The 23,813-nt window shown below is 62.0% G+C and overlaps 3 protein-coding genes across 6 annotated transcripts; all 3 read left to right on the forward strand.

Moving 5' to 3' along the window:
• The first annotated feature begins 119 nt into the window (after positions 1-119).
• On the forward strand, positions 120-14,523 carry RPRD2 (regulation of nuclear pre-mRNA domain containing 2). 2 transcript variants are annotated; one of them, XM_066206962.1, is made up of 11 exons: positions 120-618; positions 4,382-4,511; positions 4,779-4,879; positions 5,943-6,017; positions 7,283-7,335; positions 7,803-7,929; positions 8,297-8,472; positions 9,112-9,397; positions 9,670-9,939; positions 10,172-10,375; positions 11,008-14,523. In XM_066206962.1, the coding sequence occupies exons 1-11, from the start codon at positions 396-398 to the stop codon at positions 13,656-13,658; spliced, it is 4,296 nt and encodes a 1,431-aa protein (XP_066063059.1). In that variant the 5' UTR covers positions 120-395; the 3' UTR covers positions 13,659-14,523. The 2 variants fall into 2 exon arrangements, with proteins under 2 accessions (XP_066063059.1, XP_066063060.1); XM_066206963.1 differs by lacking the exon at positions 5,943-6,017.
• Positions 14,524-14,758: 235 nt separating this feature from the next.
• On the forward strand, positions 14,759-20,268 carry TARS2 (threonyl-tRNA synthetase 2, mitochondrial). Of its 3 annotated transcripts, XM_066206966.1 has the most exons (18): positions 14,759-14,817; positions 14,924-15,126; positions 15,407-15,530; positions 15,614-15,735; positions 15,812-15,929; positions 16,196-16,257; positions 16,330-16,408; positions 16,487-16,630; positions 16,703-16,801; positions 17,045-17,211; positions 17,291-17,453; positions 17,525-17,662; positions 17,735-17,812; positions 17,898-17,998; positions 18,298-18,399; positions 18,671-18,743; positions 18,851-18,965; positions 19,488-20,268. In XM_066206966.1, exons 1-18 carry the CDS (start codon positions 14,761-14,763, stop codon positions 19,634-19,636), a joined length of 2,094 nt encoding a protein of 697 aa, XP_066063063.1. In that variant the 5' UTR covers positions 14,759-14,760; the 3' UTR covers positions 19,637-20,268. The 3 variants fall into 3 exon arrangements, with proteins under 3 accessions (XP_066063063.1, XP_066063061.1, XP_066063062.1); XM_066206964.1 differs by lacking the exon at positions 19,488-20,268 and having other exon boundaries at positions 18,851-19,451; XM_066206965.1 differs by lacking the exon at positions 19,488-20,268 and having other exon boundaries at positions 17,738-17,812; positions 18,851-19,451.
• Positions 20,269-20,488: 220 nt separating this feature from the next.
• ECM1 (extracellular matrix protein 1) lies at positions 20,489-23,730 on the forward strand. The gene is made up of 7 exons (XM_066206967.1): positions 20,489-20,608; positions 21,165-21,236; positions 21,590-21,888; positions 22,124-22,489; positions 22,927-23,147; positions 23,347-23,434; positions 23,514-23,730. The coding sequence occupies exons 1-7, from the start codon at positions 20,569-20,571 to the stop codon at positions 23,685-23,687; spliced, it is 1,260 nt and encodes a 419-aa protein (XP_066063064.1). The 5' UTR covers positions 20,489-20,568; the 3' UTR covers positions 23,688-23,730.
• The last annotated feature ends 83 nt before the right edge of the window (positions 23,731-23,813 follow it).

Genomic DNA, 23,813 nt, shown 5'->3' on the forward strand with positions numbered 1-23,813 from the left:
GCGGGGCGGGCGCGTGCGCGTCCCGCCCGTGTGCGGGAGTCACAAAATGGCGGCGGGGGGGCGGGCGGCGCGCGCGGGGGGGGCCGGGCCGTGACCGCCTCCGGTACCGGATCCGCCTCGGGCCGGCACCGCCTCCGGCACCGCCCGGGCGCTCCCGGGGCCCCGCGATCCCTCCGGGCCGGGACCGCCTCCGGCACCGCCCGGGCCGAGCGATTCTCCCCGGCGGGGACCGCCTCCCGCCGCCTCTGGCACCGCCCGAGCACCCCCGCGCCCCCCTCGATCCCCCGGGCCGTGCCCGCCGCCCGGCCCCCCCCGCGCCCGTCCCGGGCCCCGCCGCCCCGTGAGGCGCCGCCCCGCCGCCCCCCGCGCGGCCCGGCCGCGAGCAGCGCGGGAAGATGGCGGCGGGCGGCGGAGGCGGCGGCCGGGCCTCCTCGTCCTCCTCCTCCTCGGCCGCCGCCGCCTCGTCCGCGGCCGGCGCGCTCGAGGCCTCGCTCGACAGGAAGCTGCAGGCGGTGACCAACACGATGGAGTCGATCCAGGGCCTCTCCTCGTGGTGCCTGGAGAACAAGCGGCACCACAGCACCATCGTGTACCACTGGATGAAGTGGCTGCGCCGCTGTGAGTGCGGGCCGGGGGGCGGCCGGGGGCACGGCGGGGCGCGGCGAGCGCGGCCGCGCCGGAGGGTTCGGCCCCGCCGCGGGGGCCAGCCCGCACCGGGCACTCGGGGACCCGCCGGTGGAGGCGCCGCGACGCAGGGTCGGGCTCATCCTCGTAGAAAGGCTTGAGTTGGAAAGGACTTTAAAGCCCTTCCAGTCCCACCCCCTGCCATGGGCAGGGACACCCTCCACTAGACCGGGTTGTTCCGAGCCTGGCCTTGGACACTGCCAGCGGTAGGGCAGCCACTGTTTCTCTGGGCTACCTCTGCCAGGGCCTCACCGTCCTCACAGGGAAGAATTCCTTCCTGACACCTAATCGAAATCTCTTTTCTACTTTGAAAACGTTCCCTCTTGTCCCGTGTGCATCACCTTGTCATCCTTGGAGGAACACAGCATACTTGCCTGCACCTCAGTGGTGGCACCTTTGTCCTCCTGAATCCGTGATCTCCTAACGCAGCGCTCTGGGGGCTCAAGGAGCAGGGTCTGTTTCTGTGCCCTGCCTGGCCGGAGCAGCCTGGGGTGGGCACAGACAGTGCAGGTGCCAGTGCTGGGGTTTGCAGTGCCCATCAGGATGTGTCCCTGACCTGGAGGGAGAAGGTTGGTGTTGGCAGGATGCTCAGCACAGCAGTGTTGTCTCCGCTGCTGTGGGAAGGTTTGACTCTTCTTGTGGGAGTTCAAGGAAGCTTTGCTTGGCAGGAACGTGGAGATAACATTCCCACCCCAAAGTGTCGATCCATTGTGTGCTGAACCTTTTGGAAAATTTGGTAGAGTTGGGTTTCTCTATCACGGCACTACTGCAGAATGCAGAAGATCCTCTTTCCCCAAAGTTGGATCTGTTCTGTCTGTACTCCATGGAATTAAGGAGAGGCAGGTGGGAGCCTTGGAGGAAGTACCCTGGGTCCTCCTGCCTTGCTGTCACTGCCACCTCTCCTGGAAATCCTCCTCCCTTGGACACCCCTTGGCAGCCCATCTCCCTTTGGGACGTCCCAACTCCTCTGGACGTGGCCTTCTCACAGTTGTCCTGGCTGTAGAGACCCTCGGTGCTCTTCCATCACTCCTTCCGCCTTCCTAAGCCCATCAGAAGCCACTGAACTGTTCCCACGTGCAGGGCCTTGATGCCCTGCTTCTGCCCTGGCACCCGTCTGCTGCTGGGCTGTTGGCCCCTGCCCTGAGCCCTTGGCACCAGCCTGGAATTCTTGTTGGATTTTGTGGGATTCTTTCAAGGTTTCCCTTCACAGCCCTTGTGAGGATCTCACCTCCACACCTCTCCTTTTATCTCCCTCCTTAACCATGTTACCCTGCTCAACCAACCCCTGACAACGGCTGCCTGACCACTGCTTGTTTGGTTACTCCCTGCTTCCATAGTTTTTTTGTTGTTGTTTTTTGGGGTTTTTTTCCTGCTTTTCCCTTCACTGTACACTTCAACCTCTGCCCCAAGGGCCTCACAGTTGTCACGCTGTGGGAAGTCCCTGTCCCAGCCCGAGGAGCTCAGTGGTGGTGCCACAGCAAGTGCAGGTGGCTCTGGGTTCCTTTCTGAGTGTTTAAATGTTTTAACTCCTATGGACACATCAAACCTGCTCTTCCCAGGAAGCTCTTGGCAAGGGGGAATGGGAATGGGCCTCCTCGGGCACAGAATTGTATCCTTTCAGGAAAAACAGGGGTGCTGGTATTTGACATGTTGCTGTTGGTTTGGCATCTTGCTTCCAAGCCCTGCTGGTCACAGCCAGAGCTTTCCCAGCAGGAATGTTCCTGCAAGGACATTCTTCTGTATCTTCCCCTTCGGGAAGTTCCTGATGGGAATCCGAGTGTCCCTGCAGGTGGGTTTGGTCAGAGTGTTGAAGTGTGAGTTAAACATGACCCATCTGTAGGCTCTGAAATGCCATTTTTGTTGGTGCCATTGTGCCTGGTTTGGAGCTGGTGGCAGGGCTGGGGTGGGCTCAGCTCTGCAGTTTCCTGTTTGCCCACATTTCCTCGCTGGTTTAAGCTGAGAGGAGCCATTCACCCACTGGATACAGCCTGTTGCATCTTGGACCCCGAGACACTTGGTTTTCTTTGAGGATCAAACCCTTCCTGTGGACCCAGTATGGATCTGCCCTCCTGTTTGGTGTGGGTGTATCTTGGTTTATAACTTGTGGCTCTAACTTTGCTCTGGGCGAGTGGTGCTCTGTATCGTCAGCGTCAGGCTGGAGCCCCACTCCAGGTTTCTTTCTGCTGTGAAGATGCCGGATCATTTCAGTCAAAGCTTTATAGTTCTTTGAAATCTATTTTATGTTATTAAGATCTGGAATCATTGCTCTCTGCTGGTGAAACATCTCTGGGATGGAGGGAACATCCGGTGAGCAGCAGGAGAATTGGCACTTGAGCACTGGGTTTTACTAAATCACAGAAGCCCCATTCCAATGGGATGATGATCTGAGAGATTATCGAGGCTGGTGTTCTGGGGAAGGCTGGCTGCAGTTGAATTCCCAGCCCTCTGGGCAGAGCAGAGCACTCTGTGCTCCAGAAAACCCACCTCAACCTGCCCTGTCAGCGTGTTCAGGGCACACGTTGTGAGCAACAGGTTCTGGTCATAAGTCCTTGGCTCACTGAGTCTGTGGTGGAAAGGCTCGTCCTGGGATGTGGGAGCTAGGGCTGTGAGAGGTGGCAGTGGCCACAGGAGCAGGGTCAGGGATAAAAGCTCGTCCTGGGATGTGGGAGCTGGGGCTCCGTGCGGAGTGGAGGTGAGCAGCTGCTGGCAGTGACTCCTGGTTGGCTCTCAGGCCTTTGCTGTGTGTCCTGGGGCAGGGACAGTGTGGGGACAGGGCTTCAGGAGCAGGGACTTCCCGAGGGTTCTGTCCCTGTGCCCTTCTCTGCCCGAGTCTGGAGTGATGCTGAAGGGCGCAGTGCCAGGAGAACCGGTGCCGCTGGCAGGGGCTCAGGGAGGCTTAAGGACATTGACCCATGGGGATTTGAGGACCCATCTGAGCTAAGCCTTTTCTTGTGTCCTCAGCTCTGCTTCCACTCAGAGGAGGATCTTCCTTTTGAGCCTGTGTTCACTTGTGAGCTCGCCCCCATGCTGGGAGGGCAGCACGGGCAGAATGTTTCTGCTGGGACCTTCTTCAGGTTGTGAGTGAGGGGTGAGCTCTCACCCAGGGCTCTGGACCAGGAGGGGTGCTGAGCTTCCTGAGAGGAATCCTGGAGACCAGGAGAGCTACAAGGCGCAGCCCTGCTGTGGGAAGTGGCTCTACCAATGTAGGGACAAGGAAAATGAAGCAGGATAGAGAATTGAAGGATCTGTAGATAAAACCTGATTCTGGTTGCAGCCAGGGGTGACACAGGCAGGTGAGGGGTGACAACGCACGGGCAGGCATGTGAAGTAACACCATCTCTTGGCGGGGTTGCTCTAGTTTAATCCTTGGGAATGTCCTTTAGTGAAGTGAAGGAGCTCATTACCTTCATTAGCATGTGGATGAGCTTCCCAAGTTTACCCCTCCGAGGAAGGGGTTTGATGAAGTAACTCAGTTTGGAGCTTCTGAACATGAGGAGGGTCAGAGGAGCAAGCACAGCTGGAGGAGTCTGAAAATCATTTGTAAATGGCGGATGTCCTCTCTAGTCCCCAGGGTTTGCCTGCTGGACCTTGGAAACTCTGAAACTTTCCTGAAAGCAGCACTGGAGTATTGGGATCAAGGTGTGGCTGTTGTGGTGCTTCTGTCTGATGCTGACTCTAAATTTTCTTCTGTCCTCAGCTGCTTTTCCTCATCGGCTGAACCTTTTTTACTTGGCCAATGATGTCATACAGAACTGCAAGAGGAAAAATGCCATTGTCTTTCGGGACACCTTTGCAGAGGTGCTTCCTGAGGCTGCTTCGTTAGTGAAGTGAGTAATGAACTAACGGGCTGTTGGGGGGCTGAGTGTCTCAGAAAGGGGGATTTTTTCTTCTGACATCTCAAACTCTCTAGAATCATCAGCAGAACTTAAAGGATTCTGTTAGAACAGCTGTGTGTCTGCAGAGCGGGCCAGAGCAGGCGTGAGCTGGGTTTTAATTTGCACAGGGGGGCGGTTTGGGTCAAGTTATCCTGTGGAGCGAGGGAAGCCTCGCAGCAGTGTCCTGCAGTCAGGGGGTAAAGAACTCTTCTCTTCCAGGGATCCATCCGTTTCCAAATCCATTGAAAGAATCTTCAAAATCTGGGAGGACAGAAATGTGTACCCTGAGGAAACCATTTTGGCACTGAAAGAAGCACTGAGTAAGTTACCCTTTGCATTTCTCACCTTACAAACTGCCACGTGAGCTCGCTGAAGTTGTAGAAATAGTCTGGGGTCACTGAGGGGAATGAGGGGCATTCGCACCTGGCACAGGCTGTAACGTAGCCAGGTGTGGGACGTGAGCAGCGCTGGATTCTCCTGCTTTACCTCTTTTGTACCTTTCCTAAGGCAGCTGTGAATTCTTTCACGTGAGCTGGAACTGCTCCAGCTGAGAGCAAACAGAACATGAGGCTGAAATGGTCCTACACGTCCCGACCAGGGTGCTCTGGCTGTACCTCCAGGTCCTCTTCAGTGACAGGCTGGTCTCACTGGTCATATTTGTGGGGTAGGAAGAAGCAGAAGCAAAGCTGGAGGGTGAAGAGTCCTCAAGTCCTTAGGGAAGAAACACGCGAAGTTGGTTAAAACCAGGAATTATCAGTGCAGTACTTGAAGGAAATCAGTCCAGGTTTGGGCTTTACTCACATCATGAAGAGCTGAAGGTGCTCAGGAAGCCCTCAGGTGTGGTCTGAGGGTCGGTGGCCATCACAGCAGGAGGAACGTGGTGTCCTGGGTCGGGCTGTGGCATGAGGACAGGCTTGAGCTGGGTATTGCATGCTGAGAAGTGACGTTTGTGCTTTTCGCTCTGAAATCGCTCATTTTTGTACCTTGAAAGCAGGTCTGTGAAGTTTCAGGTAAATCAGGCATTGTGGCTGCTTTCCCAATGGGCAGCACTTGTCTGTTGGATGCTGATTCCATTACAGCCGCCCTAAAGAGTTTCATTTTTAGTCTCCTTGTGTTTTCCCTTTGTACTGTAATTTTTGAATTGCCTTAGTGTAAGGGCAAACAGAAACTTGATTTAAAAATGGCAGACCACCCCCAGGTTGCTGCATTCCTGAGTAAACTGAAGTTCTCTTGGGCATCCAGCAGCTCCTCTAAGGAAGTTGGTCGAGGTATTTTAAAACAAATTTCTGTTCACTCTTCCACCGTGCAACTGTATGGCACCAAAAACCAGATTTTGACAGGAATCCCATAATGCCAGACTGCCAAAAATGAAATGTTTTCCAGGTACCACTTTCAAAACTCAGAAGCAGCTGAAAGAGTCTCTGAACAAACCGAATAAGCCGTGGAAGAAATCACAAAGTAAGGAACCACTGTGAACTCTGTGCACTAATGCAGGAATTGGCTGCTCGAGGAGCAGAAGGGCTGAGCCCAGCATGAGCTGAGCCTGCAGGCTCAGAAGGGCCCCAAGATGTGCACACCAAGGAGATGCTGGTAGAAAACAACCTTGTAAAGAAAAGAAGTGAGGCAAAAATAAGATAGGAGAGCAGAGGTTGTGGAGAGGAGAGGAAAGAGCTGGTGGAACCTCTTGGAAACTGCTCTAGACTGGTCAGAGATGGAGAGAAGACAGAGAGAAGCAGGAGATGGACATTCCCTTCATGCTCAGGAACACTCCTGCCCCAGCAGGCTGGGCTGGGAGGAGGAACCTGGAGCTGGAAGTTCAGGCGCAGAATGGGACAGTCCAACAGTCCAGAACCCAGACCAGCAGGAGAGAATTTATTATAACAGAGTGACTTTAATGATCTTATTTTGCACCAACACCCTCAGTGGTCCCCACGGAGGTGATGAGGTGTCAGGTGTGACGTGTGGGACATCAGGTATGACCACGGGACATGAGGTGTGACGTGTGACATGTGGGACATCAGGTGTATGAGTGGCACAGGGTGACATCAGGAGCTTAAAAGAGTTGGGGAGTGTTTATTACTGGGCTTAATACCAGAAGCTGCTTTCCCAGACAGAACTGGGCTGTGTCCAGCCTGGATGGAGGGTTTAGTGCTTTGCTTCTCATCAGCTCATTTCTTCTTTCCTGTTTCTCCTGTTTTGTCCAGAATCTGATGGATTCAGTCTCTTGCCAGCAGGACTCGTCCCCCCACCCTGTAACCAGGTGTGACAGTTGTTAAGGCTCTGAGCATGGTCAGACCTAGGAAGTGCCCAAGGGAGACCCTGCCCACAGGAAACCTGGGCTCCATGTCAGCTCCAGGTCTGGCACTTGGGGAATAACATTCCCTTCCTTGTAGAGAGGTGTGACTCCTTGGAGAAGGCTGTTAGATCGACCGTTGCAGGGACTTGTCTTCCTGAGGAAAAGGTGTGCCCAGGAAATGTTCAGAGCATGTTAAAAAGCAGCAGTGTCACTTGTTGAGCTCGGTTGCAGTCCAGCTGTGTGTGTCCATGTCCCCATGAGCTGCCAGGAGCCCGGAGCACTGAGGGACACGTGCATGGAGGGGAGGATGTGATGGGTAACACATAAAGTTATCTAAAAATATCTTTTATTCGGCTGCCTTTTGTGACTGACTCTCCGTCAGGATATGGTTCCTTAATTTCTGCACAATTTTCCTTTTTCCCTACAGCCTCCACCAACCCGAAAGCTGCTCTCAAGTCCAAGATTGTTGCCGAATTCCGAGTAAGTCTGTGAGTGGAAGTGACCCATGGCACTGACCCCCACGTTGGGGATTTGCATGTGGGGTGACCCCAGGCCCAAGAGATGTGGAGGTTGTGACACCCATGGGGCCGACATGGGTAGGGTCTGGGCAGGCTCAGGACATCCTTGGGGTGACTGAAGAGTTGGTGGCAAGAAATTGACCTAAATTCAGTCTCCTGGCAGAGTGGGACATGTTCATGAAATGCACCTGTAGAGTGAAATGGGGAGTAAATAAAAAAGACCTGCCCCTGCTCCTAACCAGGAGATTCGTGACATTGCAGCTCCTGCCTGAGCCCAGGTTTGCTCAGTGTGAGATTTGAGATTAAAAATCCTGGGATCCACCTGGTTCCTGGGTTAGCTCTTGCTTGGAAGCAGCCTGGAGCAAAGGAGGCAGGGCATCTCTGCCCTGGAATGTGATAAGGAGGCTTTTCCTGTTTGCTTTTTTCCAGCCCCAGTCCCTCATTGACGAGCTGCTGTTGTACAAGCGCTCAGAAGATCAGATAGAGCTGAAGGAGAAGCAGCTTTCCACTATGAGGGTGGACGTCTGCAGCACTGAGACACTCAAGTGCTTGAAAGGTAAAGCCCCGAGGGCACCGAAGGTGTTGTGGGAGCTGTCAGGATCAAAAATGGCAGAATTTGTATCTGGAAAATGCCAGAATTTCAGAGTAGGGTTAAGGACCAGCAGTCAGGAGCCAAAAATCTCGGTTAGTTTGAATTTCTGTGGAAACTGTCAGGTGCAGAGCTCAGACCAAGCGAATGACTGACTGAAAACCAACACTCTGCCAGCAACCAGGCCTCCTCCTTGCCAGATGCAAGTGAATGACCTGGGTGGTCTGGGAGTGGGCAGCTCCACTGTCCCCATAGCCTGGGTGCTGCCACTGAGGCCACACTTCTGTAGTTTGGGATGTGGCAGCTCACTTCCATGGGGTTCATCTCCCTGCAGATAAAACAGGAGGAAAGAAGTTCTCCAAGGAGTTTGAAGAAGCAAGTTCAAAGCTGGAGGAGTTTGTCAATGGCTTGGACAAGCAAGTGAAGAATGGCCCCTCGCTCACCGAGGCGCTGGAGAACGCTGGGATATTCTACGAGGCACAGTACAAAGAAGTCAAGGTGGTGGCAAATGTAAGTGTGCCTTTTCTGGATCCTCCACAGATGGAACAGCATCTGCCTGTGTTCACTGCGCACCTCCAGGCTGGAAAATGCCTCATCTCTCTATTCCCAAATCAAAAAGTTTGTGGGAGTGGTGTAAGGGCGGTTTTCAAAGAGAGCAGAATGGAGGCTTTGGGCAAGACGAGGATATGCTCTCAAAATCCAGCAGTTGGAAGCTCAATTTGTGTGTGTTGCTGGAATGTTGGATCCCCTCTGGATTCTTAAACTGGGCTAAATTACAGTTAGCGTGACAAATCCTGAATTCTGGAAACTTGGAATTTATGTGAGAGTTAGATGAGCAAAGAAGGGACAGTAGTAAAGTATAATAAAAACAACCAACACCCTCCAGACCCTGCCAAAAGCCCCAAATGGGCAGAATGCATTTCTTAAAATACAGGGGGCGGGTTATGAAAATGGTTCTAAGTCTGTGGGAAAAGGTTTTATCCTCCCCACTTTCTGTGGCTGCTGCCCTCTGAGAGGCATGGAGAAGTCAAGTTCTTGGCACAGCAGGGTCCAGGGATTTGGAATTGGTTTTCTCAGACTGAGTGTTGCTTCCTTAAGGAAGTGACTGAGGCATGAAAGATCCCCAGTCCAGTGTCCTTCCTTCCTCAGGCCTATAAAACATTTGCCAACCGCGTGAGCAATCTGAAGAAAAAGCTGGACCAGCTGAAAGCAACTCTTCCCGATCCCGAGGAGTCTCCTGTCCCTTCTCCCAGCATGGATGCTCCATCTCCCACGGGCTCCGAGTCCCCTTTCCAGGGGATGGGGGAGGAGAACAGCACCCGCTCTCCAGCAGCTGGAGGCCGCAAGATGGTTTCTCCAGAGCCTGCCACAGATAATCGGGATGTGGAAGACATGGAGCTCTCTGATGTGGAGGATGATACATCTAAAATCATTGGTACGCCATCGTCCTGTGGGAATTACAGGACAAGCCAGTCTCTTCCAGCTTCCTCTGGGATGTGGCACAAAGCCTGTGCTGGGCTGTGGGCTGGGACTGTCGGGTTTGAGTCTCCTGGCAGGGACGTCCCAGTCCCACTGTCATAATTTCCATCTCCCAAAACACTTTCCCAAGGTGTTTTTACATCTGTGGGAATCAGAACTGATGTTCCCTGAGGCTTTCTGGGGGGATTGAGTGACCTTTCTGCTCTTGTTCCCCGCTCTCCGTTGCAGTGGAGGAGAGGAAGGACAAACAGGCTGCTCCAGCTCCCACCAAGACCGAGAGCGTCCCCAAAGTGGTGCCATCGGCTGCTGCGACTGCCACAGCCTCGGGGACGGCAGCAACGCCAGCCCCAGCCCCTCCAACCCCCCCGGCTCCGAAGGCGGTGAGCACAGCTCCCATCCCCCTGGCACCGGCACTCGCCTTACCCAACCTGGCCAACGTGGACCTGGCCAAGATCAGCTCCATCCTGAGCAGTTTGACATCGGTGATGAAGAGCACAGGTGAGTGCTGAGCCGGGCCATGGGTACCGGCACTAACGGAGCTGGGTGATCATTTAAAGCTGTAACTGTCTCAAAATAAACGTGAGTGAGTTACTGCTCTCAGAGGTCGGGCTCAGTCTCTGGCACATGTCGCTTCCTGAGCTCGTGCTCCGTTGTGCCTGCGGGAAAGCTGAGTCAAAAGCACGTGGGTTGCCGGAGCAGCGCAGGTGAGTGGTGTCTGCTCCTGCCCCAGGTGTGAGTCCTGCCTCGAGACCTTCGCCAGGGACCCCGACCAGCCCCACAGCTCTCACCAGTGGCCTGAAGACTCCTGTCCTGGGAACCGCCTCTGCTCCTTCGAATCCGTTAGCAAATATTCTCTCCAAAGTTGAGATAACTCCGGAAAGCATTTTGTCGGCTCTCTCCAAAACCCAGACTCAGACGACGCCAGCACTGCAAGGTACTGGGGTGGGTGTTGGAGGAGGGCTGGCAGTGTCTGAGGGCAGGGGCCGGGCTGAAACGTGCTGTTCCGCTTGTCCTACAGTGAGAACAGAGGCAGAAAAACTTCACTGGAATGTTTTACGTCTCTGGCACATGTAGATGGTCTTTCTCAGGTAGCACGGGTGTCACGGACCAGTGAGATCTGTCACTTCCCTGTACCTCCCACTTGCGCTGTGGCCAAAGCACACATATCGGGAACATTTCCTGGACAGGACAGGAGACCAAGAGCCCTCTGTGTTTTCTATGTGCAGAAAGCTGCCCAGAGGTCCTGCTCCCACTCTGGCACCTTGCCAGGCTCACCTGGCCAGCAGGGCAGGGTTTCTCAGTCCTGGCTGCAGACCAGGATGAGTTCTTACCCACCTGACTCAATGGAGTAATTTGTATTTGTAGATCAATCCAAGCCTCTGACGGAAAGTTGCACCTCGCTGGGTGCTATCGTCAGTGCAGCAAAATCCAGTCCCTTTGTGGATGGAGACTGGGGGCTGTAAAGGAATGGATCTGCAGTGCGAATCCAGGAGCCTTTCCCCTGGCAGTGGCTTGGGGTGATTCGCCTCTGCCCTCAGTACCTGATGCCGCAGTTCTGTTTTCCAGGGCTGTCGTCCTTGCTGCAGAGCGTGGCTGGAAACACCGTTCAGTCAGGAGAAGCTGCCTCGCAGAGCACCTCGGCATCGCCAGCCAGCACGACTGTGCCGTGCGTGAAGGGGAGGAACGTTCCTTCCAATCCGCAGTCCTTTATAGCCAAAAGTTTTGGTTATTCTCCAAACTCAACCACCGCAGAGGTTTCTTCCACTTCAGTCAATAAGGCTCCCGTTGGACATACCCCAGCACTGTCAAGCTCTGGTTTTAAGCCACCAACTAATTCCCTGGGATTTTCCAGTTCCCACCCTACCAGTCCTTCCTCCCTTTTGCCAACAGAAACCTCACTGGGTCAATCCTCTGAAATTTCAAAAGCCAAGCTGGAATCAGAACCCCCTTCTCCCAGCTTGGAGATGAAGATACACAATTTCCTGAAGGGAAATCCTGGCTTCAGTGGCCTGAACTTGAATATTCCCATCCTCAGCAGCTTGGGGTCCAGCATGGCAACAGAGAGTCACACCTCTGACTTCCAGCGTGGTCCCACCAGCACTTCCATGGACAACGTGGACGGGACGCCAGTGCGCGACGAGCGCAGCGGGACTCCCACCCAGGACGAGATGATGGACAAGCCAACGTCAAGCAACGTTGACACCATCTCCCTGCTGTCAAAAATCATGAGCCCCGGTTCTTCGACTCCCAGCAGTACAAGGTCGCCTCTGCAGGGCCGGGATGATGGATACTCCCAAGAACTTCCCAGTTCTGTGCACGGCTACCGGCCCTTCAGCCTTGGCAGAGATTCCCCGGCCAGCCTGTACAAGCCGCCTGCAGAGAGCAGGGAGATGCCCTCCTCCTTGATGGACTCCTCCCAGGAGAAGTTTTACCCAGACACATCTTTCCAAGAAGACGAGGATTACCGCGACTTCGACTACTCCGGGCCGCCGCCCTCGGCCATGCTGAACCTGGAGAAGAAGCCGGTCAAGTCTATCCTGAAATCGAGTAAACTCACAGATTCTGCCGAGTACCAGCCGGTGCTGTCCAGCTACGGGCAGCGGTCGCAGGAGTTCGGCGTGAAGCCGTCCTTCCCCCCGGCCATGAGGTCTATCCTGGATCAGAGCGAGAGCTGCGACCCGCTGGCCTCGTCCCCAGGGATGTTCGGGAGCTACGGCCGCAGGGGGAAGGACTCGGCCTCGGACGGGTCCCCTTCGCCCAGCAAGAACGATGTGTTCTTCACGCCGGACTCCAACCACAGCGCCCTGCCCAAACCCGGCCTCCCGCAGAAGCAATACTCGGACTCGCCCCACGCGCTTCCCCACCGCTCGCTCTTCTCTCCCCAGAACGCCCTCCCCAGCCCCGCCAGCCGAGCGCCCGCGGCGGGCGGGGACAAACCCGTGGGTTCCTCCATCTCCGCCACCTCCACCATCGAGTTCAAGAACATGCTCAAAAACGCCTCCCGGAAGCCCTCCGAGGAGAAGCATTTTGGGCAGATTCCCAAAAGCAGCTCCGGTGAGGTGGGCAGCTTGTCGGGGGCCGTGAAGGGCGAGCCGCAGCCGCCAGAGGAGCACTACCGCATCGAGACCCGCGTCTCCTCCTCCTGCCTGGACCTGCCCGACAGCACCGAAGAGAAGGGGGCCCCCATCGAGACGCTGGGCTACCACAACGCCTCGAGCCGGGGCATGTCCGGGGAGCCGATCCAGACCGTGGAGTCCATCCGGGTGCTGGGCAAGGGCAGCCGGGGCCACGGGCGCGAGGGCAGCCGGGCGGGCTGGTTCGAGCTGAGCAGCGGCGGGAGCGCCTTCGACAACGGGCCCTCGGGCTCCTCGGAGCTGCCCGGCATGGGCGGCTTCCCGGCGCCCTACAAGGAGCACGTGCCCCCCTTCCCGGAGAGCGTCAACAACTTCCGAACGAACAACTTCAGCTCCGCCTTCGAGCACCGCCTGCCGCCGCCGCCCATCGCGCCGCCTCCCCTGGAGCACGGGAACCCCTTCCCGCGGGACCCGGTGGGGCCGCCCGCCGTGCCGCCGCCCGCTCCCCCCAAGGACCACGGCGGCCTCTTCCCGAGGGATCACTCGGTCCCTCCCCGCATGCCGTCGGTGGATCACGCCAACCCCTTCTCCAAGGAAACGCCCGCGCCTCTGCCGCTGCCCCACGGCGTCCCCCCGCCCCCCTCGGTGGAGCACGCGGGGGTCCCGTTCCCCACGCCCCCGCCGCCCCCGGTGCCCGGGGAGCACGCCGGGGTCCCCTTCCCCGCGCAGCAGCCGCCGCCGGCCGGGGAGCACGGCGGGGTCCCCTTCCCCGCGCCGCCCCCCCTGGAGCACGGCGCCGGCGCCTTCCCCAAGGAGCACGGTACGATGCAAGGGACGCTGAAGGAGCACTTCGGGGGGGCGCAGCCGCGGGAGCCCCTGCCCCGCTCCCGAGACCCCGCGGGGCCCGGGGCGCTGCCCCGGGAGCAGCTGGGGGCCGCGCGCGGGCTGGGCCCCCCGGCCCACCGGGACCCCGGCGGCCGCGGCTCCGTCCTGCTCCGCACGCCCCGCGCCGAGTTCCGCCCGCGGGAGCCCTTCGGCGGCAGAGACCCCTTCCAGAGCCTGAAGCGGCCGCGGCCACCCTTCGGAAGGGGGGGCGCCCCCTTCTTCACCCCTAAGCGCCCCTTCTTTCCTCCCCGGTACTGAAGCAGCTGCCGAGCTCCCGGGGCTGCCCTTTCTTCTTTTTTTTTTCTTCTTTTTTTTTCCTTTTTTTTTTCTCTTTCTTCTTTTTTCTTTTCTTTTTTTTTTTTCATTTTTTCTTTTCCCCTCGAGACCCCTGTAACCTTCTCCTAAATTAAATGTTCTGTACTTTTTGGTTGGTTCTACCCCCAGCATTGGGTGAGACAAGGAAACAGACACAAACCAATGTTTTAACGAGAAGAAGCCACGTTGCTGTTAAATAAAACCTTCAGTAGTAGTTGAAAAAGATAAAACAAAAAAATTAAAAAAAGGAAAAACTCTGAAAGCTTCGAGAGGAGCGCTGAGTGGTGTTGGGGTGTTGGTTTCCAGCCGATCCCCAAATTGCTGCTGCAGGGAGGGGAGACCCCCCGCTCCTCCTGTCTGCCAAAAGCACCAAAACAAGGCGACAAAAGGGTCAAGGAACCCACCCAAACCCACCTTGGAGCTCCACGGGACGTGGGACTCTGGCAGCAAGAAGGCCCAAGCCTGTCCCCCCTGCCTGAGACGACTGTCGGTTGGGTTTGGCTTAATTTGGGGATCTTCTTGATTTTTTTGTTTTGTTTTTCCCCCGGATCACTGTTGACTTTCTACGTGTGTGTATATAGCAATCACTTTTTAATTTCCTCTGGGATCGCTCACCACACGCAGCCGGAGCCCGGCGGGGGGCTCAGAGGGTCCCCCGCCACACCCAGGGCCGCACCCGCGGCTTTTATATGAAGTTGGGATTTTACTTGATTTATTTTAATTATTTTTTGTTGGTTTTTAGTTGCCTCCATCGTACCTGTTTGATACCGGTGTGGGCTTCAGGATCTGCATAAAAAGTACCAAATCAGCCGTTGGCGGGTCCGTTCTTTCTCGCGTGCGCTCCGGACACCCCCGGCCTGGGGGGGCACCCCAGCCGCGAGCCCCCGCTCCCTGCGGGTCCCTCCCCCCGCCCCCTCCGTGGTTCCGCCCCGTCCGCGGCGCTCCCGCTCGGCCGGGCGACTCCAATGCGGCTTCCGCAGGGGGAGCCCGCCCCGCGCGTGTCGCCGCTTCCGGCGGCGGCGGCGGAAGGGGCGGAGCCTCGGCCATGTCCGCGCGCGCCGGTTGGCGGCTGCTGCTGGCGGGAGCCCCGCGGCGACACCGGGTGCGCTCGGGACCCCCGGGACCCCCACCCACCGCCCCTGCCCCCGGTCCCCGAGCCCCGTGGCACCAAGGGCGACCCGGTGACCCCCGGCGATCCCCGTCCCCAGGTGTCCGGGCCGGACCCCGAGCGCCTCCGGCTCTTCCAGCGGCTGCGGGCGGCGGCGGCGGAGCGGTGGGACGGGCCCGGGGATGGGGCCGGCGGCGGCCGCCTCCCTCCGGGAACCCCGATCCTCATCGCTCTGCCCGGCGGGCGCCGCCTGCCCGGCCGGGCCCTGCAAACCACCCCGTTCCAGGTGGCCGCGGAGCTCGGGTACGGCCCAAGGGGTTCCCAGGGTGTCCCCGGGGTCCCCGCGGTGTCCTGTCGAGGTTCCCAGGCCCCTCAAGGTGTCCCCACGAGGTCTGCGGGGTCCGCACCGCGTCTGCAATGTCCCCGTGGTGCCCCTAGACAGTCCCCACGAGGTTTAGGGGGTCTCCACAATGTCCCTACGATCCTCACGAGGTTCCTGGGGCTCCTGCTGTGTCCCCAGAAGATCCCCACAGGGTTTGTGGGGTCCCCACAGTATCTCCACGGATCTCTGGTGTCCCTGCAGGGCCGGCCTGGCGGAGGCGGCGCTGGTGGCCCGGGTGAACGGGACTCTCCAGGACCTGGACCGGCCGCTGGAATGTGACACCGACTTGGAGCTGCTCGACTTCTCCACGCCCGAGGGCCGGGAGGTGAGCCCGGGGCCCTGGGCTGCCGGGCCCGCGCCCCGCTGCCCTCACAGCCCGTGTCCCCCGTGTCCCCCGTGTCCCCCCAGGCTTTCTGGCGCTCCAGCGCCTGCGTCCTGGCGGCGGTGGCAGAGCAGTTTTTCGGGGCGACGCTTTGCAGCACCCGGGCCACCGAGGACGGCTTTTTCTGCGATGTGCACATGGGCAGCAGGTAGGGCGGGGCACACGCGGTGCCGCGGGGTCCCCGGGTGTCCCCGGCGTGTCCCCAGCACGTCCCCTGCCCCCAGGACGGTGCAGAGCACGGAGCTGCCGGCGCTGGAGGAGGCCTGTGCCACGTTCGCCCGCGCCCGGCACCGCTTCGAGCGCCTCGAGGCCACCCGCCAGCAGCTGGCTGAGCTGCTCCAGGTGCGACACTGGAGTGTCCCCATCCCGTCTCAGGATGGGGCATGGGAGGCCGGCCTGGGGACGCTGGAGACCAGCCGGGACCCTCCTGGTGGGATCTCCCACCAGGGTGGTGCCCATCGGGACCGGTGTCACCCCCCCTTGGTGTTACCTGTACCGCTGTCACCGCCTCGGTCCTTCACCCCAGCACAGTGTCACTTCCCCCTCGGTGTCACCCCTCTAATGTCACCGAGGCCACCGTCACCCACCCCGCTGTTGTCCCTCCTCAGCACAACACCTTCCAGCTGCAGCAGCTCGAGGAGGTGACATCGCCGATGGCCACGGTCTATAGGTGAGCACGGGGGACACGGGGGGGGCCGTGGGTCACCGCAGCTGTCCCCACATCCCTCCGTTCGTCCCTCAGGTGCGGCCCCCTGCTCCAGCTCTGCCACGGGCCCCTGCTCCGGCACACGGGGCTGATCGGAGCCCTGCGTGTGCTCACGGTGGGTGCTGGGTGGGGTCCCCGGGGCCGGGTGGGGTCCCCGGTGCCCGGCCCCACTGACGTCCCCCTGTGCCCGCAGAGCTCGGCCGCGCTGTGGGGCGGGGCTGGGGGTCAGTCCCTGCAGCGTGTGGCCGCCGTGGCCTTCCCCAGCCCCCAGGACCTGGAGCAGTGGGAGCGGGCACAGGAGGAGGCGGCTCAGCGGGACCACCGCCGGATCGGGAAGGTGAGCCCTGCCGGGGGCTGGGGGGTCCCTCACAGCCGGGGGATCCCCCCAGTAACGCCCTCCCTGCCGCAGGATCAGGAGCTCTTCTTCTTCCACAAGTTCAGCCCTGGCAGCTGCTTCTTCCTGCCGCGCGGCGCCCACGTCTACAACACCCTCGTGGAGTTTATCCGGGTGCGGCATCCCCCAAGCCCCATCGTCTCCCTGTCACCGCATCACCCAGACCCCACTGCACCCCATCCGCTCACACCCAGAGCCCTCGCCCTGCCCTGCACCCCATCCCTCGCACACAGCTGCCCCCCCAGTTCCTGCCGTGCCCTGGTGGCCACAGCTCTCTCCCCTTTCAGCCCCTGCGGCCCCCATGGCCGCTGCTGTGGGGCTGAGCTGATGTCCCTGTCCCTGTCCCTGTCCCTGCAGAGCGAGTACCAGGCGAGGGGCTTCAGCGAGGTGGTGACCCCCAACCTGTTCAGCCCCCAGCTCTGGGAGCTCTCGGGGCACTGGCAGCACTACAGCCCCAACATCTTCTCCGTCCCTGCCACCCCTGAGAACCTCTCCCTCAAACCCATGAACTGCCCGGCCCACTGGTGAGTCGGGTGGCCCTGGGGTGCCTGGGGGTGCTCCTGGGGGCACTGCCTGCCTGTCTGTCTGTCTGTCCGTCCCCAGCCTGATGTTCGCCCACCGGCCGCGCTCCTGGCGGGAGCTGCCCCTGCGCCTGGCGGATTTTGGGGTCCTGCACCGCAACGAGCCCCCCGGGACCCTGACGGGGCTGACGCGGGTCCGGCGCTTCCAGCAGGATGATGCCCACATTTTCTGCACGCTGGAGCAGGTGTCTGTCCCCCCGACCCCTCCCGGTCCCCCCGGAGTGTGTCACCTGCACCCCTGACACCCCTTTCCCAGCTGGAGAGCGAGATTGATTCCTCCCTGGATTTCATCCGGACCGTTTATGCCGTCCTGGGCTTTTCCTTCCGCCTGGCCCTGGCCACCCGGCCCGATGGATTCCTGGGGGACCCCGAAACTTGGGATCGTGCTGAGCAGGTGGGATGATGCCCCCTGTGTCGTGTCCCACCTTCACCGTGCCCCCCTGACCCTGCCAACCTGCCCCTGCAGCAGCTGGAACAGAGCCTGCGGAATTTCGGGCAGCCCTGGGAGCTGAGTGCGGGAGACGGCGCCTTTTATGGGCCCAAGGTGAGACACTTTGGGGAGGGGGGGATCCCTGAGGGGGGCAAACCAGGACCCTTCTGGAATCTCCCCTACCCTTTATTGCCAACAGATCGATATCCGGATCCGGGATGCTTTGGGGCGGCACCATCAGTGCGGCACCATCCAGCTGGATTTCCAGATGCCCGAGAGATTCGAGCTGGAATATGCCAGGTATTGGGAAGGGGGCAGGACTGGGGATTTGTGGGGCCAGGTTTGGGCTGCAGTTCAGGATTGTTGTGAGGGGATCAGGGTTGGGGCTGGGGGGGGCAGGATTAGGATTGAGGAACGTCAGGATTGGGAGGGGGATCAGGACCGGGGGAGGGACAGAAATGGGGCTTGGAGCGGTCAGGATTTGGGGGTCAGACGTGGGGCTGAGGAGTGTCAGGATTGGGATGGGGAAGGCGGAATTGGGGATTTGGGGGGCGCCAGGACTGGGGCAAGGGTTCCTCTGACCCCCTTCTCCCCCCCAGCCCGAGCGGGGGCCCGGCGCGGCCGGTGCTGATCCATCGGGCCGTGCTGGGCTCCGTGGAGCGCATGGTGGCCGTGCTGGCCGAGAGCTGCGGCGGGCGATGGTGAGGGCGGCCCCACAATCACCCCACAGCTCACCCCCGTGCTTCAGACAACCCCCGGGCCTGGGACACACTCCCCAGGGACGCCCCCAGTTCCCAGAAACGCCCCCAGTTTTGGGGACGCTCAATCCCCAGGACACTCTGGATACCTGAGAAACCTCCATCTCTGGGGCACCTCCATCCTGGGGACATCCCTGCAACCCTCGGGGCACCCCCTCCTTGTGTGTTCCCCCCGTGCTCCCCCTGCTCCCCAGTGACCCCTGGTGCCCCCCAGGCCGTTCTGGCTGTCCCCACTGCAGGCCATGGTCATCCCACAGACCTCTGAGGTCGAGGACTACGCCCGGGAGGTGAGTATGGGCCCCCCCGTGCTCCCCCAGGACCCCCATCGTGTTCTCCCATCCCCTGTGAGCCCCCGAACCCCCCCACCATCCCTCCACTGACACTGGGGGTACAGGTGCAGGCAGTGCTGAGGAGGGGGGGCCTCCTGGCCGACCTGGACGGGGACCCCGGGACCACCCTGGGACGGAAGATCCGCCGGGCCCAACTCGCCCACTACAACTTTCAGCTGGGTAAGGGTGGGGCGTGGCCCACAGACCACCAGGACCCCCCCCCCGGACCCCCCTGGAGCCCCCCGGGACTGGATGGACACCCCCATCCAAATCCTGGGTGCTGCTGGGGAGGAAAACTGAGACCATCCCCTGGGAGTCCCCGGGCACCCCTATGAGACCCCCTCAGGAATCTGCTGAAGCCCCCCCTGAGCCCCCCCCGGGATTCCAGGAGCTCAGTGTCCCCTTGGGAATTCACCAGCACCCCCTTGGGACTCCCCTGAGCCCCACTCGGGAACTCCCCAGGAGTGTTTTAGGGACCCCCCGGCCCAGGGCCCCTCTGAGACCCCCACCCCCTTTGGGCCCTCCTTCGAACCCCCCCGGGACAGTTCTGGGACCCCCCCGGGACACTCCCGAGTCCCTGTCCTGGGACCCCCCCGGGCAGTGGGTGCTGCTCAGAGCTGGCGGTGCTGTGGTTGGGGGGCGCCTGTGCCGGCCGGGGGGCGCGGGGACCCCGTGCCCCCCCCGACGGCCGTGCCCCCGCAGTGGTGGGGCGGCGGGAGCGGGAGCACGGCACCGTCAGCGTCCGCACCCGGGAGAACCGGCGGCTCGGGGAGCTGGAGCTGCCCCGGGTGCTGCAGCGGCTGCGGGAGCTGAGGGACAGCCGCGTCCCCGACGCCGAGCAGCGCTTCTGACCCCCCGCCCTACCGGGGGGCCCGGCGCCCCCCAACTCAATAAACTGCTGGGAAACGTGCTGGATGCTGTGGGAGCCCAGACTGGGGCAGCTCGGGGCGCCTCTCGGAGCGCTCGGGGAGGGGGGCAGGACCCTGGGGACCCCCCCAAACACCTGGGTACGCGCACCACAACACCTGATTCCCGGGTTCTCATTCCCAGGTTTCCGTTCCCACGTTCCCGTTCCCGAATTCCCCCCCGGCACTTCTGGGTCCTTCCCGCCGGGATTTCCCCCCACCCACGCGTGGGGGAAAGTGGGGGCGTTGCGCAAACACCGAGTCACGGAGCCGCGGGCTCCGTTGGGCAATCGGCGGGGGGGCACGGGGCTGTTCCCCCCCGAACACCTGCCCGGCCGTGTGGGCTCAGCCCCGGGCAGGAGTTGATTACTCCGGGACAGCACAGGGCCCCCCCCCCCCCCGCGATCCCCCTGTCCATAGGTGACCAAGGCCGTGACCCTCGGGGACATGAGCCGAGCGACCCCCCCCTTCTCCGGGGGTCCCTCTGTTGGTGGCCCTTCAGCCCCCCCAGCGCCGGGGGTGACTCAGTGGGCGGGGGCCCCAAAACGGGGCAAAACCCACAAAAATGTGGTCTGACCGCTTCCCCCTGCTGTGACGTAGGGGTCGGGGGGGTGGGAGGGGGATCTGGGGCCACCGGGGTGGGGACCGGACCACCAGGGTGGGGACGGGGCCGCCACCGCGTCCCCGGCCTGGCTGGGGTGGGGTTACCAGCCCGGTCCCGTTTGGGGGTGCAGGATCCAGCGCAGCCCCCCGGGGTCCCCCTCCCGGCTCTGCCGCGACGTCAGGCCGTGACTCAGCCCCGCGGGATGTGGCCCCACGCCCGAGCCGGCCCTTCATAAGGCGGCGGAGCCGGCGGTGACCCTACAGCTCCCGACGCCATGGCGGCCTTCGGCCTCTTCCTCCTCCTCAGCGCCGCCGGTGAGTCCCCGCGGCCCCACCCAGGGCCCCCCTGCACGCCTGGGGCCCCCCCGAACTCCTGGGGCCCCTTCCCGAACTCCCGGGTCCCCTCCCCGGACACCTGGATCCCCTTCCTAAGCACCTGAGATCGCCAAAGAGACTCGTGGTCCCTTCCCGAGCCCCTGGCAACCTTCCCCAGACACTTGGATCTGCTTCCCCGACTCCGGGGTCCCACCTGGGTCCCACCTCGGCTCCTGCCCAGGTGTTTGGGACACCTCCACGGACACCTGGGTCCCCACCTGCCTGTCAGGGCTCCCCACCCCGGATGTCGGGGCCACTGCCCACACACCTGGATCCCTCCCAAACGCCTGGAGGTCCCTGTTCCAAACACCTGCATCCGCTCCTGGGTGCCTGAGTCCCCTTCCCAAGCACCTGGGCCCCCCCTGATCCTCTGGGCCCCCTCCCCGTCATGGGGCTCCAAGCCCACAGGTCTGGGATGGTCCCTGCTGGCTGTCCCATGGGTGGGGGGATGGAGGGGGTGACCCTGCTGACCCCCTGTGTCCCCTGTCGGTGACAGCGGTGGCCTCGGGGCACCTGCAGCAGGTGGTGCAGGAGACCCTGGAGCTGCAGCCCCCCAACATCAAACAAGGTGAGGGGAGAGACGGGGACACCCGGCGGTGGGGGGACAAAGGGGGACAGCCAGGTCTGGGGACAGGGGGATGCTCGTGGGTGGGGGGATGGATGGATGGATGGATGGATGGATGGATGGATGGATGGATGGATGGATGGATGGAGGGGACACGGGGGCTCAGGTTTGGGGAGGGAGGGACGTGGGGACATGGCGGTGCAGGAGGAGGGGGACTTGGACGGTGGGGACACGGGGTGGAAGTGACATGGGGACGGTGAGGGCTGGGCACGGGAGCGGGACACAGGGGCCAGATGGGGAGAGGAGGGCACACGGGGCCAAGTGCAGGGAGAACAGCCGCGCCCTCCCTTTTTCAGTGCTGCAGCAGGAGGAGAACCTCGAGGTGCCCCCCGACATCCTGGTGGGGGGGGCCGTGGAACCGCCGCGCAGCCCCCCGCTCTGGGGCAGCGCCCTGGACGGCTTCCCCCCGGCCTGGCCCGTGGCCGCCGCCGTCACCCGGCACTGCCGCGACCCCCCGACGCTGCCGCCGCCGCTGCTGCTCCCCCCGACCGCCTTCGCCCACCTGCGGCGGCAGGCGGCCGCGCTGGCCGCGCTGCGGCCCCGCATGAACGCCTGCTGCCGCCACCACAGCCCGCTGCCCTGCGCCCGCCGCGCCGTAAGCCGGGGACACCGCGGGGACACCGCGGGGACACCGCGGGGACACCGCGGGGACACCGCGGGGGGCACACATGGGGCAGGGGGACACTGTGAGGGGCACGGGGACACTGCTGGGAGGGCAGAACGCGGGGACAACGCGGGGTAGGGCGGGAGACAATACCGGGAGGGGGGGACCCTGTGGAGGCAGGGACACGGGGTGACACCGAGGGGGCGCTGCCCCCGCTGCCCCGCAGTGGACGGACGTGCTGGACGGGTTCTGCACGGATGAGTTCGGCGTGAAGACGCGGCAGTTCCACTGCTGCCGCCGGCACGGGGCCGCGCGGCGCCGCTGCTTCACCCAGGAGACCCCGGCCCCCACCTGGGAGCCCGTCCCCACCTGGGACCCCAACGTCGCCTGGGACCTGGTCACCGAGCCCCCCTTTCCCCCCGGAGAGCCCACGGCCTCAAACCTGGGCAACATCTGCGGGCTGCGGACGCTGCGCCCCGGGCCCCCCGGCCCCGGCGCCCGCTCCGGGCCCCGCGTCCGGCTGCGCGTCCGGCTGGAGCGCGAGTACGGCCGGTGCTGCCGCAACGAGAGCCTGAGCTGCGCCCACAGCGCCGTGAGTGCGGGCGCGGGCCGGGGGCACAAGGCTGGGAGCGAGGGTCGCAGTGCTGAAGGACTCGGGGGACTCCAGGCGTTCGGGAGGGTCTCAGGTGTCGAAGGACTGGGGGGGCCCAGGGATCCGGGAAAGGGACCCGGGTGTTTGGGAAAGGGACCCGGGTGTTTGGGCTGGTATCCTGGGAGGCGATCCACGTGTTTGGGAGCGCCCCGGGCATCCGGGGAGGGGCCCCGGTGTCCCTGGAATGACCCCATGTGCCCGGAGCGTGACCCAGACGCTCAGAGGCCAGGAAGGCTCACAGGTATCCGGGAAGGTGACAAACGTATCAGGAAGGCATCCGGGGAGGGGACGGAAGTGTCCCAGGGGTGACCCAGGTGTTCACGGGTTGGGGGGACCGTGTCCGGGCGCCCCCCCCAACCCCAGTTTGTCCACCGCAGTGGCTGAAGGGGCTGAATCGGTTCTGCCGGGAGGAGTCCTCGGTGAAGACGGGGCAGCACCGGTGCTGCCAGCGCGGGGGTCCCCAGGCCCGGGGCCGCTGCTTCGCCGCCGCCGCCCCCCACCCCGAATACGACCGGGAGCTGCACAACGTGAGCCTGGCCCGGCCCGGCGCCGCCCTGCTGCGCTCCCTCTGCGGCCCCACGCGGCTCCTCACGCAGAGGTGGGTGAGCCCCGGGGGGACACCACAGGCCCTCGTGCCGGAGGGACCCAGCTTTGCCGGACTGCTCCTCCCCATCCCGGGCATCTGGGACTCCCCATTGCTCAGGAACCCCGGTTGGGAGGGGACGCGGCCGTCCACTCCCCCGCCTCAGACCCCCGTGGAGGTGACCCCCACGTTCACACCCGTGTCCGTGTCGCAGGCGGCCGGTGCCGGAGCTGCTGGGGGCCATGACGGCCGCGTGCTGCCCGCTGCCCCCCCAGGAACGCGGCGCCTGTGCCCAGGAGCAGGTGAGTGATCGAGGGGGCCGGGGGGCGCTGGGGGACCCCCACAGCCGCCCTGACCCCCGTCCCCATCCATCGCCCACAGCTGTCCCAGGGCATCGCCACGCTCTGTGCCACCCCCCGGGACGCCTGGCGGGACCCCCAGGGCTGCTGCTCGTGGGAGGAGCCCGAGCGGCGCCACTGCTTCGACAACACCTACCTGAGCCAGGTGACCCTGGGGGCCGCCGTGGCCCCCCCGCCCCTTGGCCACGACGAGTGAGCCCCCCACTGCATGAGGGAACAATAAAGATGCTGCGGTGTCACCTCTGAGCGTCCCCGTTCTTTGGTTTGGGGGAAACTTCCTTATGCCTCACTGTCTCCATTGTTTCCGGGGGCCCCCCATTCC

The sequence above is a fragment of the Chamaea fasciata genome, unplaced genomic scaffold (genome assembly GCF_029207755.1).
Source record: "Chamaea fasciata isolate MVZ Bird 193981 ecotype frontalis unplaced genomic scaffold, bChaFas1.0.hap1 SCAF_31, whole genome shotgun sequence".
NCBI classification, from domain to species: Eukaryota; Metazoa; Chordata; class Aves; order Passeriformes; family Sylviidae; genus Chamaea; species Chamaea fasciata.